Here is a 13,627-nt window from a genome sequence, read left to right as displayed (position 1 = left end):
CTATCAACTTTGAAGCACAGAGGCATTCCGTCTATTTGTCATCGACAAACTTTGCCCAGACGTTGCCGCTTGAACTGATTTCACTCAATTCCACAGGTGACAATTTCTTGGCCGAACCGCAAACTGCGGCAAAATGACCCTTCTTTCTGCATTTGTTACAGGTCGCTTGAGGTGCAGGACATTCGGTGCGTGGATGAGAAGACCGCGTGCAAAATCCACAAAGTGACAACGTACTTACACTGCCTGCATGTATGGAACCTGCATTGCATATCTGCTGCTGCTGGTGGTTCCGCATGACCTTCCTTGCATTGGTGTTTATCGCTCCGGGATGCACTATTGGCTCTGGCAAGCATGCTGAAAGATTTGGCCGTTCCTTTTTTTTTTTGCATCACCAGCCTGGCAAAACAAGAATGAGTGCTTCCTTTAACGTAAGGTTCGGAGTGCGGGAAAGTGTGTCCATCAACTGTGCATCACGAAGGCCTATGATAAAATGGTTGTGGACAAATTTCTCTTCTACATCCTGTGAAGAATAATTGCAGCTCTTAACCCTGTTCCCGAAAGCCGTGAAAAACGCATAAGCTGACCCGCCTGGCCGTTGAACTGCCCGATGGAACCTTGCGCTCTCAAACAGCTCATTGGCGGGATGTACGAAGTACCCAGCGAGCTTGCTAACAATGATGCTGTACCTTGCAAAGTCTTCACTGTGCACTTGCAATGAAGATAAAACGTCTCGTGTCTAGGTTCCCAAGCAGTAGAGCATCATCCTGATGCGGAATTCACCGTCGGCAGTGTGGAGGCCTGTTGCAAAACAGTAGTCGAACTGTTGATGCCATCTTTGCCATGCGGCAGAGTTTTCAACATCAAACTGCAGCGGCGGTTGCAGGTTGGGTGTTGCAACTACCTTGATTTCCCTGCCAGTGGCTGTAAGTGGCTTGCTGTCTTTACTGTCCTAAGACATTGTCGATTTGAAGCAAAGACCACTTCTGACACCATGTAGTGGTCCGAGGAATGAGGCAGCGTTCAGCTGGGCCAGCAGGGAAGTGCCTAGGGGTATAGCCGGGGGACGGGGGGCTTATGGGGCTTCAGCCCCCCCCCCCCCTCCCGAAATTTTTTCGTACTGTCATGCACCGCCGACCAAAACAACACCCAGCGGCGGAAATCATTCTGGATTTTGTCTAGAATGTATTTTTAACGCTCGAAAAGACATTTCGGTGCGAATATTGTGAACTCGGGCTGGATTTCATGGCAACGCCCATGCACCAGGAGTCGCATAACGCAAAGAGCTCCATCCGAGCACAAAGATTCAAGGGCGTTTTGATGGAGAGCGGGCTCGACGCGGCATTTCTCAGATTTCGCGAAATCTACGGATAGCATGGATTTCAATTCCAAAACTTTATGGGTATAAAGATCACGTAAACTTTTGATGCGAAAGACACATTGACACTTCCAAAGTCATGCTTTAGATTTTCAGTTCCGGATTTTTGTGGGTTTAATGTCCTCATAAACATTTGACGCCAAAGGTGCATTGACTTTTCTAAAGTCGTACATCGAACCATACAACGAGACAAGCCAAATCAATGCACTATCAGAGAAGTTGACAAAGCACGCAGTGAGGTCCAATGAGACGAAGCGTTGTGATGGTTCATTTGTGCTGTCATGTCACAGAAAAGAATATCAACATATTTTTTCACCTGCGCCAAAGCATCCATGTCGAGACACAATATAAAGCCAGCAAAGGTAACTACGTTCTTATTTATTTTTTTACTTTGACTTTTATTCACGAGTACACGTTGAGCCTCTTCAATTTTCTTGTGCTCAAAAATCGTGGGCTCTCAAAAATCACGTGTTGTCTTGACAACCACGCGGCGCGCTTCGGTGTGCATTCGTTTTTCTCTAGCCAACTGGATTTTGACCTCACAGAGTTTTGGACGCTTTCTGGCTAGCCAACGAGAAAAAGAAGCAATGGTCATTTGCCGCCATCACTGCGGGGACTCGACGGATTGCAATGAGTTCACTTGAGGGCATCACCTTCCTTTCGATGTTATCGCAACCTTTCTGGAAAGACTTTTGTATCGCCATTGTAGGATAACGAACAGCATGCATATGGTTCTCTGTGGACCAAGCGTCTCACATTTTCTTCGATATTCCTTCGGTAGTCAGGTTAGGTACCAAAAGCAGGCATTCGATTGTGGCCAATATGCTTTCCTTTGCATTTTTTTATTTTGGTGCCCCCGCCCCACAGAAAAAAAACAAAAAAGACGTAACGCAGTGAATCGTTGCATGATGAAAGTTCGATTTTGTTATTTTTTCTTTTGCGGAAAGGAATGGGCCACGGCAGTCTTCAGTTGCCGGATACTCTTACTATATTGTTGCAATAGCAATTATGTGGACACCACAGGCGCATTCCTGTTGTCGCCGTTGCTGTCATGTTCCGTGTGAAGTCCAAGGGTGTTAACATCGTCACCATGCGCCACATGCCTTATGTGGGAGTGAAAGCGTAAGGGGGGGGGGGTGTGAGCCGACGATGGTGGGTCAGTCTTGTGTGCGCAACGAAGAAAAGCGGTGAGGAAGCGCACCGCCTTCCGTTGCGCTTGATGCATCGAAGCGGGTGGAGGGAGGGGTGGGGGGGGCTTAATACTCTGTGAACTGTGAATGTGTGATTGCGCAACATGTTTATTTGCCTTGTTTGATGCACTTCACTTTTTCAGCGAACTTTACCCAGAGTTTAAAAATATGCCAATGCACTTTAAGACGACGCGACCAAATGCATGTTGCTCCCTTCTGTATGCAGTATATCATGTTATTTTTGTATTTTGTTTAATTAGATAATTAGTCAAGATTAATTAACCAACTTCTGAAGCAACGAGGCTATAGGAAAAAAGTTCCAATTAGAAAGTTGCAGAGTGGTTTGCAAAACGTTCGACTAAACAGCTTCTGTCTTTCTGTCTATTATGTTATGTGTTTTTCAGCTTGCTGCGGATGCCCGCAAAATACAAAAAAATAAAAAAAAAACATGGCAAGCCCGCTTGCGCGTTGTGATTGCTCTGCTCCCAAGTATTCTGCCCACCGTCAGGTGTGCTGCCGCTTAAAAAGCGACATGGCAACGAAGCAAGTGTTCGCTGTCCGATTTAGGCTAGCAACCATTATTGCTTGCGCTTCGTAAAGCGACTGACGGACGTGGTGGCGGCGGTAGGTGGTAGTTCTAGCCAGCGATAAACAGACTATCGTGCATCGGCTGTTAGAGGGTGAGCAATTTCGCGATGCTTTTTCCAAAGAGGAAAAGCAGACATGATACTTGTCTTAGGAGCTGCAAGCGGATAGAGACGGCAGGCTGCAAGAATATTTCGAAGCTGGCACCCGGATACGTGACCGAGCCGGATGACAATATTCAACACCTACGAGTCGCTGAAGCAAACAAAAAGCTTCACAAGAAAGAGGCAGAGCGCTTCAGTCATAAATAATGAGGTTTGCTCCAATGTTTTGTCTTTCATGGCGGTTAATCCACACGTTAGCACGCGCAGTGTGGCGCACAGCTCAGTGTGTCCAACACAACTACCTGGAGTATTTTGAGAACAGCTGGACTGCACCTCTATCCTCTGCAGTTGCATCAACGCCTGGAGTCAAGGGATTTCCAAAAGAGACTTGACTTTGCGAATTGGATTTTGATTCAGGAGGAGCAGGATTCTGACTTTCTTGCCAAGGTTTCCGGACTGAAGAGGCGAACTTTTCCCGAAATTGCCAAGTAAATATCCACAACGCACACTATTGGAGTGAGCAAAATCCCCACTGGCTAGGAAGATCCAGCCACCAATATCAGTGGTCTTTTAACATTTGGTGCGGAATATATGACAGCACAGTCATTGGCCCAGTGTTTTTTAACAACACTCTGACCGGCAAGAGGTATGTAAGTGAGTTCCTCAAAGGGCAGGTTCAAGACTTCTGCTGCAACTTGGCACTGGCTCGGTTTGACGCAATGTGGTATCAGCGCGATGGGGCCCCAGCCCACACCTGCAGTCAGGCACGAGCATGCCTTGATGTTACCTTCCCAGGGCAATGGATAAGGAGAAACGGGCCTGTCCTGTGGCCGGTAAGGTAACCTGACCTCAACCTTCTTGACTTTTTCATGTGGGGCTATATTAAGGATCACGTATATATGACAGCAACGATGACTCCAGAAGCCCTGCAGGAGAAGATAATTGAAGTCTGCCACAGCATTTCACCGACGGTGCTCAAGGCAGCGACAGAAAGCCGCCTTAGAAGGTCCCAGTGTTGTATCGCTGCAGAACCTCTTCGAGCACTTGCTGGGAAAGCGCATGAAAAATAAACGTAAGTTCAGTGAAAAATGGCGTCGGCCATTTAAGATGCTGTTATTCTACCATTTTCAGCCTTCTGAAAACTCAGATTTTTATTATTTAGGGATGTTCAATTTTTGTACAGCTATCGTGAAATGACGGACTTGTTGTTTCCTTAAGCACAAGCAATAACCGCTGCGTTTGCTTATCGCTATAATCAACTGTCATGAGGGGAGCACATCACTGGCGTAAACGGCACAGCCAACGCTTATGTCGCTGCCCTGTCGCCTATTAAGCAGCAGCGCGCCTATGGCTGTTTGTGCGTGGAACGTCTGGGAGCAGTGCAATCACGACGCGCAAGCAGTCATCTCACGTGGTGTTTTGTATTTCATGGGCATCATCCGTAAGCTGAAACACACTAATACTTAATGGATAGAAAGCCAGAAACTGTTTATTTGGACGTTTTGCAAAGCGCTCTGCAACTTCCGAATTATAATCTTTTTCCTAGTTTCGTTACTTCAGAAGTTGGTTAATTAATCTTGACTAAAAATCTAATTAAGCAAAAACACAAAAAATAATGTGACACACTACATACAAAAGCAAGCAACATGCATTTGGTTGCATCGTCTTAGAGTGCATCGGCATATTTTTGAACTCTGGCTAAAGTTAGCTGAGACACCCTGTATACAGTGACTTTTGCTTAGATACGTAGATTTCTTGGAGACTTATACGCATATTTAAATATCTTGTTGCGAGTTCTTGTGGATACATGCAGTGAACTTTATTTCCAGTGACACTTTCTTTGCCCTTTATAAAGCTTTATCATCCCATTTGTGTATTCCATTGTATCTTCGCATTTCTAATGTATATTTTGCAGATCTCCTGCTTTTTATATTTGATCTCTGTTGCGACTATCATTTCGGTGCAATTACAATACACGACTGGTGAAAGCTGTTCCTGCGCAACACATTGAAACGAAGGACAGCATCATTGAGATTTTTCCCGTGCCGTCGCATATACAAAAAATATAAACAAGGTTATTGAATGAGAAAGTTTCATTAAAATATTTATCCTCAACTCATTCATTTCACGGCCTTTACGTTTATCATATCAGCGGCATGCACCGCTTTGCTGATTTCGAACTGGTATAGTTCTAAAGTTTGCATGATATTTTTTTTACTTATTAAATACATAAAAATGTGGAAGCATTGATATCAGTTTACGGCACAATTTTTGGGATATACAAATATATTTTTTAATGAAAAAATACATACTTTACTTGTCTTGACAGTGCGTAGCATCCAAGAATTCGTTTGCAACATCTTTGGCAATGGCAATGCAGTTATTATTCATGTATTTGATCCCTCAACAAATTCTGTAAGGAGCAGGCCAAGCTCCAACATGGAGCCCTATTTTTTAAGACTGCATGCTTCAGCTAAGGTGTGCAGAAGTCCTTAAATAAATACATAGTAGTTGAGACAATTGAATGAATCCTTTGGAACAACTTGAAACACAGCAATGGGTGTTTAAAATGCTTCACCTTTCTCAACCAAGCCACTCACTAATAAAATTACATAAATAAACTTTTTAGTTAGAGTAGCTACGTGGTCTGTCGCAATGTGAAGCTCATAGCATGCCCTAAGTGTCGCTAAACCACCTCTGACATTTTGAACACATTTTAAACAAATGCGAGTATCGTGCTTTAAATGCCATAATGATCATCTCTGGTAAACATGGCAGCACTATGCATCACGGGAAGGCGGTAAATTCTATAAACAATCCTCTGCGGGCTGTCCCAGTCATTTGTTAGTGCATGGTGACACCAACAGGGTAGTGCGTGTAATATCCCCAGGGTTGTTTGGTAGGTCAACGAGAGCCCCAACGTAATAATATGGCTGTGTGATGTGTGGTGCGCGACATGGTGCGGTGATTGGGACGGTCAAGAGCAGACAACAAGGAGTGCGCGCGCCAAGGCAAATTCTGTGATGGAAGGAGAAAGACGACAACGCCGAAGAGCGTCCGGCAAGTGAACGTGCGGCGCAAGAAAAACAACTAAAAGAAGAAAAGCAAACCAATTGGGTAGAACCACGGGGCATCAGGCAGCCAATCGGAGAATGCCGAATCGGCCAGAAAGAAGAAAAACCGTGGTGTGCTGGCAGAAGAGAGGAGACGCAGAGGAGACGCCGGGGAGACGCCAGGAGAGTTTCAGGAAGCGACGGCAGGAGGAGGTCAACCACCGGAGCGGGCGTTGAAGACGGGCCATCGGGTTCTGGACCCGAGCCATCAGGACTTTACCCGACCGGGGCCTCCTGCCAACCTGTTCCTGTGCGTCGCCCGTCTACCCGAGCGTGCCGCCAGCTCCTCAAGGCCGGTGAGCTTCTGTGCTCGTGGGTACGACGAGAACAGTCGGGCTACGGGCCCGAGTTCTACGCCAGCTGCCCAGCTAGAACGCTGCCCCCGTCTGTCGTGCCGCCGGCTGCCCGAGGCTGGCATCCGAGCTTCTGTGCCTGTGGGCAGGACAAGAGTAGTCGGGCTACGGGCCCGAGCTCTACACCCAGCTGCCCGGCCAGAACGCCGCTGCCGCCGCCGCCTACTCGTGCCACCAAGCCGCCTGGTTTACTTCTCCGAGACAGAGCTGGCCAGCTCTGGTCGCCCGGTCAACCAACTTAGACCACGACCTTTGGTGAGACCGGCGCCACTCCTTTCACCAGCTTGTCGCAGCGTTGCAGCTTCGAGACTGTTATGTATCCCTGCTGTCGTGGCAAGCCCGGACTCGCGCACTACTTAGCTACATACTAGCCCCAAATGTGTGTCTTGATGTGTATTTGAGTGTTTCTTTTATGTTTGCTATTTTGCAGTTGCAACAACAATGGAGGAACCCTCCTACTCTCCACACTGCATTACGAGGAGAGAGCACACCAATGGCGAGAGAGAAAGTGCAGCAGCCTGTGTCCATGCCAGTAACTTTGCCGTTACAGCACCATTTTAAAAAAATTCTTCCAGCTGTACGTTCGTTCTGGACTGGTACACAGCTGCCACTATATAACAAATTTTCAAGCTCGGTGTGGTTTAGAGGCTCACTAAGTGCTGTTCAAAACTGTTTTCAGATTTTGAAAAGAACAAGCACATATAACACTAAGCATTTATGTGTGGCACTTATGGTTCATTTGACACACCAGACTAAAACTGAGCATGCACAGTTCAGCCACGAATGCATTTCAGCTCCATCACCAGGACATTATCTAGCACACTGTCACTAAGGCATGGCGGCAACATCAGGCAAAACTGGCACAACTGGATTCGAACTATGACGTGGGACAAGAACAACAACAGACAGCTTTTCGGTCACTTCCCTATCCATTCACACTGTCGCACTTTCGATTGTGCCGAACTAGCTAGCCCGACCCTTGACGGTACTTGCTCAACCGGCACACCAACCCAGAATCTCTCAACAGCATTGCACCTGGTTCTCATCATGCAAGTACCTCTAACGTTCAAACACACCACCGTGTTTCTGGGGCATAGCAGTCGTCAAGAACATATTTAAATTGATAAGCACATTGAACAGGTCACCTCTCGTAGGGGAAAATCGATGACACTATTTCTGCGAAACGTTTTGGCTTACCTTGAAAAACTTGCACATATCCTTGAGGTCGTTATCAGTGCCCAGAAAGCCCCAGGCAAGCACGGGCACAATTTGTTCCATCAGGGCGTAGTAGTGCGAGAAGAAGCCATGAGAGAACTGTACACACCACAAAGAGGTTGTCAGTACCATCATTCATGACACACATGTGAAATACCACAAAAGATGACTCACCAGGGTGGCTACACTCAGCTGAGCACGAGGTTGCAGATTCGATTCCCAGTTACAAATACAGGGAGGACCAGTGTTGACTTACAATGATATTTTATTTTGGTAGAGACCAAATTTAGCCACCTCACCATGCATGACATCACAAACTTGCAAAAATCAATCTAAGCATTTGCCTCTCTTTTTGTCCGACAGTAATAGTGGTACCTAGCTGCCATTTCCTGAGAGCAGGGTGCAGTTGCACTGCTTGCAATGGAAGGTGAGGTGCCCGGTTTAAGTGATCTGGCCATCAGATTGCTCATAATTCAAAGAATTAATAACAATGCAACCATTCGAACACATTTCCATCAGGGATGCTCACTCCACCTGTGAAGAGGGTGGTAGCATGTTGTGCACATTCACAATTGTTGCATGCTTACAGGAGGTGACTGGCGCTCGGAAATTGTGATTTAGAAGGAGTTTAAGAACACAAATACTGTGCATGTATGCAAAGAAATGCAATACAAAGGCATTTTTGGGCACCACTGCTCAAAGCAGGCAGTGTTAACAAAGGCCACAGACTGTATGAACATAATGCATTGGCTACAAATCTATTTTCCTGTAATACCCTATCCTATGGCAAAATATCAATGAATAAATTCTGGGTGCCTAAACCATGATTCTGATTATGAGGCATGCCATAGTGGGGAACTCCGGATTAATTTGGACCACCAAGATATCTTTAAGATGCCCACAATGCACGGCACGCACACGGGCGTTCTTGCATTTTGTCCTCATTAAAATGCGGCTGCCACGACTGGGATTTGATCCCACAATCTCGTGCTTAGCAGCGCAACACTATAGCGGCTAAGCCACCACAGCGGGCGTGGCAAAACATGCCACTAGGTATTTGTGCTGCAAGCAAAAGCAGTTAAATACACACTAAAGGGCGATGATCATATTAGCCTAGTTTTTGACTTGCACTTATTTGGCAGAGAAATGTTGGGTATTGCAGAGAAGTCAAAAGGGAAAAGATTTCCTTTCTGAATTTCATACCCAAACAACAGTGCTGCTACATTAGTATGACGGCACAGATTACAAATAACTTTTGTAGTTGGCATCATTTTCATTCAGAAAACATTCTGAAAATGCACTACACTGAGTCTTTGCTTCCTTTAGAAGTCATATTCGTAATCTTTCTTTATCAATGAACTATAGTCTCCTGTGCTTTTTTTCTGAAAAGCTTTAGGAAAAGATCTCGCACTTTCTGCTGCTTTGTTCTCGCTCAAATTTCACAGCAAAGTTACATTTTATGGTCCCGATTGTTCAACTTAAGACTTGCACTGTCACTAGCAGGATTCGTCATCTGCAGCTCACTTCGTGTGCACATCCCTCCTAGCCCAAGGCAATTAATAGAAACCAATATCAAAGGCCATGCTTTGCCATACTGCAGACAATGGAAGCTATCAGGTAATGTCATGGCTGCCATGTTTTGGGCATCACTCCATGTGAGCGGTGCAGACGAAGGCAAACTTGCCTTTTTTTTCTGCGCACACAATGCAAGGAACAGTATCAAGTCTTATACAGAACGATCCAGGCCATAAAACACAATCTTACTGTGAAATCTGAGTAAGGACAAAAAAGCAGCAAGTGAAAGTTTTTAAAAGTTTTTCAGGAAAAAATGCAGGTCACTCTATTACCTAGGCCTCCAAAGCAGACATTGTGCAAACTTGTTTGTGCTACAAGGAAATAGAGCAGGAAAGTCAAAGCCTGCCTCATAATATGGATGTTTTCTGGCAAACTCCATTCAAATAATGGTTGGGTTCCAAAGGCTGATTGGCCATTCCATTCCACTATACCTTGCAACAGTTTCTTACAAAAGTATGCTAGATTTATGTTCTGATGCTCAAATTAGATTTCATATGGATTACTCGGGTATGCCACGCAAACCTGGCACACCAAATACAGCCCACATTGAAGATTTCAGCTACTTTTCTTAAGAACAATGCCAATCTGTAAAGTACAAAAAAATATATATATATACTAGCTAACAGTCTTCCATGCATGATGTATATTTAAAATCTATGTGTGGTAAGAAGTCTCCAGCCATATCTGTGAAAAAAAAATAAAGAAATAGGAACTTCTGTGCACTGCCTTCAAGAAAAAAAAAATGCTTTAAAAAAAGATCTTTCAAGCTTTAGATTGTAACAGTGTTTTAACCTTTTGGCTCAGAGTGTGGGAAACTTCCAACACATTTAAATAACAATTTCATCCTGCCTCGTCTGAGAGGCAAAGTAGAAGAAAAAGAAATGCCTGTTAGGCTTCCAACTTACGCTGTGCTGAAAGAAAGAAAACAGCGTGAAAACAAGCTCTTAGCCATCATACATCTATGAGAACAACATTTATTTCACTGTGCTGGTTTCAGCCCAGTAAACGAAATGATGCCATACCAACTGGCCCTAGTTGAAGCCTTAAAGGCCAACATGTTCCAGGAAAAGCAGGGCTAACTAGACAGAAGGAAATTAAGGTTGCAAAGGGTAGCAGTTTCGGCATGTTGGTATCCATAAGGATAACAAAAGAAGTGCAAACTGGACACAGACACAAATAAGGCACTTACACACACAAGCACTTTTGTGCATGTGTATGTGCCTTATCTATGTCTGTGTCCAGTTGGCACTTTGTCTGACCCCTAAGGAAGGAAACTCTCATATGCTTGAGACAGCTTCAAGTGTTTTAGCCTGCATACCGGTATGGAACTATTTGAACAGTATTGGCTTGAATCCGTTACACCCCTGTCAAACAGGTGCAAAAAGATTACAATAACGGCCTATCAAGAGGGAGATGCACTGGAAGAAGGAGGCTTCAAGTAATTAGCAGTGGCTAAATAAAAAATGCTGCTGCAGCCAATGTTTCAACAAGGAGGCTTGTCTTTGTCAGGGCCACGACGAAGAGTAGGTCCCTATATCAACACGTTGGCTGCAGCGACCTTTCATATAGGACCACTGTCGATCACATTAACTGCCTAATATTACAAGTTTATTACCCCTGCCACACAGGCAAACGAAATGACAATAATGGCATAACAAGCGGGAGATTCACACGAAAATGGAGGCTTGATGTAATTAACAGAGGCTGAAAGAGTCAGACATTGTCGATCACATTAACTGCTTAATATCACAAGTTTATTACCCCCACCACATGGGCGCAAGAAATGACAATAACTGACAAACAAGAGGGAGATTCACAGGAAAATGGAGGCTTAAAGTACGCAACCGGGTGTTGAATGGGAAATGTCACTGCAGCCGATGTTTCAACAAGGAGACTTGTCTTTCTGAGGGCCACGACGAAGAGAAGGCCCCTCATTCGACACGTTGGCTGCAGCGATATTTCGTTAGACCACTGTTGATCACATAAACTACCTAATACAGTAAAACCTAATGAATATGTACGCGCTTAATAAGTAATTCCCGTTTAAATATAGTCGTGATGAAACCAGCATCCTGTCGCTATATAACGTAATGCATTTGCTGACCACTTAAGCAGTAGTCACTTACCGCATGTCAAATGGTTCATGCGTAGCATTTATACTTCATTTTAAAGCACGTACAAGCCCAGAATCAAGGAAATGTTGTGCGCGCTGACCACATACAATGAAATTGCAAACTTTGCAAACACAAACTTTTCACGGGCAGCAGTGCCCACCGACAGTAACGTCAAAACAGGGTGGTCATGACGTGTTTTCTGCTCCCATAGCTTCTGGAACTTGCACGCCGTTCATGACGACAATGTGGAAGCGGATGATGTCATCTCCGATGCGGCATGTGCATTTACCATCATGAGGGCGTTCGCAAAGAAGTGCAGCATAATGGAGAAACTGGCTCCTGGCCTTGCCAAGTTTCAGGCGGCCGTAGTCGTTGCAATGCCACCGCGGCGTCAAGTGAAAATCAGTCTTTTCGTGGCCTGCTCGCAAATCAAACTTGTACGTATTCGTGTGTGCTTAAGAGAGGATTAAGATGTAGTTCTTTTCCTGCCAGTAAGTCTGTAGCCACTCATCTGTCACTGTCGGTTAATTAGTACACCTGATTCATTCGTGCTCCCCGCCAACTACGTATTATGGAGCTTTCACTATATCACAAGTTTATTACCCCTGCTACACTGGCACAAGAAATGAAAATAATGGCTTCACAAGAGGGAGATTCCAAGGAAGATGGAAGCTTAAAGGCACTGACAACTGGCCGGAATGTGTTGTGAGATGTTGATGGAAATGAAATGACCATGATTTATAATGATAAAACCTGCATGCTGTTTGCAATTTAAGTAGGAATATAATTTTAAATTTGCAAGGAAAGTCTGAAAAAGCAGTAAGTTGTGCGGCCTGGCAGAGAAATCTTGGTACTTCAGATGTAGTATATGAGATTATAGTACGCAAGTCAGTTGTTATTAAGTACAGAACACTTATTGCTTAATATTGCAGTTCATATATTATTAGACGCTTGCGGCTTAATTCTATGCGTTTTATGAAGTAAAGAAAGTCCACGCTAAAGAGTCGAGCTTGCGTCCACCAATGCATGGTGGTGCATATGCTGTTGTAAGTGCGCGAGTTTGCAAGTACAGTTAAACCTGCCTATAACGAACTTCCACACAACAAATTTTTCGATATTCTTAAGTTTTCCTATTCCCAGCTGTCACTCCATAGAAACACATGTGTTTGTCACCTCTATGTAACAAAGTGGCGGCGGAAAACACCTTGGAAATAACGAATTCTCTTCCCCGACCACCTAGTGGACGTTGCCCCCAATTTTTTTATTTTAGTGCGAGCAGCAGCTGCATGCATCGCCTGTGGTTGCCCCGCCAACGAAGGAGCACGAAGCAGTGTCGCACACGTGGTAGCCCCGGCGACAGCGAGGCTTCCGCAGAGTGCCGTTGGCGCAGAGAGTAGGGAGGGACGACGCTTGTCCGCATGTGTCTATGCACGCATTCAGGCACCCCCTGCGTCCCTTGAGCCAGCTGGCAATGCGATTCTTGATGATAGTGATCTAAAAAAGGCAAAGGCGCTTGATTCTGCAACCCATGAGGGAGCACGGCTAAGTGTCACCGCGGCCGTGTCCTTATTGCCTCCTCCCTTCAAACATCCCACTGCTCGTTCTATGTTGCTGCCGCTTACGGGTTGCCGGCGGCGCATCGGCAGGGCCACTCTTCCGTAGCTACAGAAGTCTCTGCACTTCACTTCGTTAACCTGACATCCGGTTGTTGTGTCGGCAGCGGCAGGCAAGCGGGGGACCCCGACCGGCGAACGCGCGGCCAGCGCCGGCGCAGGAAGGAGACACGGAGCAAACTGCTCCCGATGAAAACCGGAACGAAGACTCAGCCGACCCGCGGCCGTTTATTACTAATAAAGGCTTCACACGCCAGATGACACCTCCAGATTGGCCCAAGCTCGTCACATGACAGAAGGGGGGTGCGCCATCTAGCTAAACAACTACAAAACATACATGTACGATGACACCGAGATCTGACGGGGTGACACTATACTACATCATCCCCC

General features: G+C 45.5%; 1 protein-coding gene across 9 annotated transcripts in view; it reads right to left on the bottom strand.

Moving 5' to 3' along the window:
- Positions 1–13,627, bottom strand: part of Miga (mitoguardin) — a 240,811-nt gene that overhangs the window by 10,116 nt on the left and 217,068 nt on the right. For all 9 annotated transcript variants that reach the window (XR_012825102.1, XM_075677521.1, XM_075677528.1 and 6 more), the window contains one exon: positions 7,918–8,034. Coding sequence is in view for 8 of the 9 variants with exons in the window: in XM_075677521.1 (XP_075533636.1) it covers positions 7,918–8,034 (117 nt within the window). In the remaining variant the exon portion in view is untranslated. The remainder of the gene's footprint in view (positions 1–7,917; positions 8,035–13,627) is intronic.

Source organism: Dermacentor variabilis, unplaced genomic scaffold (genome assembly GCF_050947875.1).
Source record: "Dermacentor variabilis isolate Ectoservices unplaced genomic scaffold, ASM5094787v1 scaffold_13, whole genome shotgun sequence".
In the NCBI taxonomy this organism is placed as follows: domain Eukaryota; kingdom Metazoa; phylum Arthropoda; class Arachnida; order Ixodida; family Ixodidae; genus Dermacentor; species Dermacentor variabilis.
The sequence above is the reverse complement of the archived record's forward strand: the minus strand, read 5'-3'. Positions and strand labels throughout refer to the sequence as shown.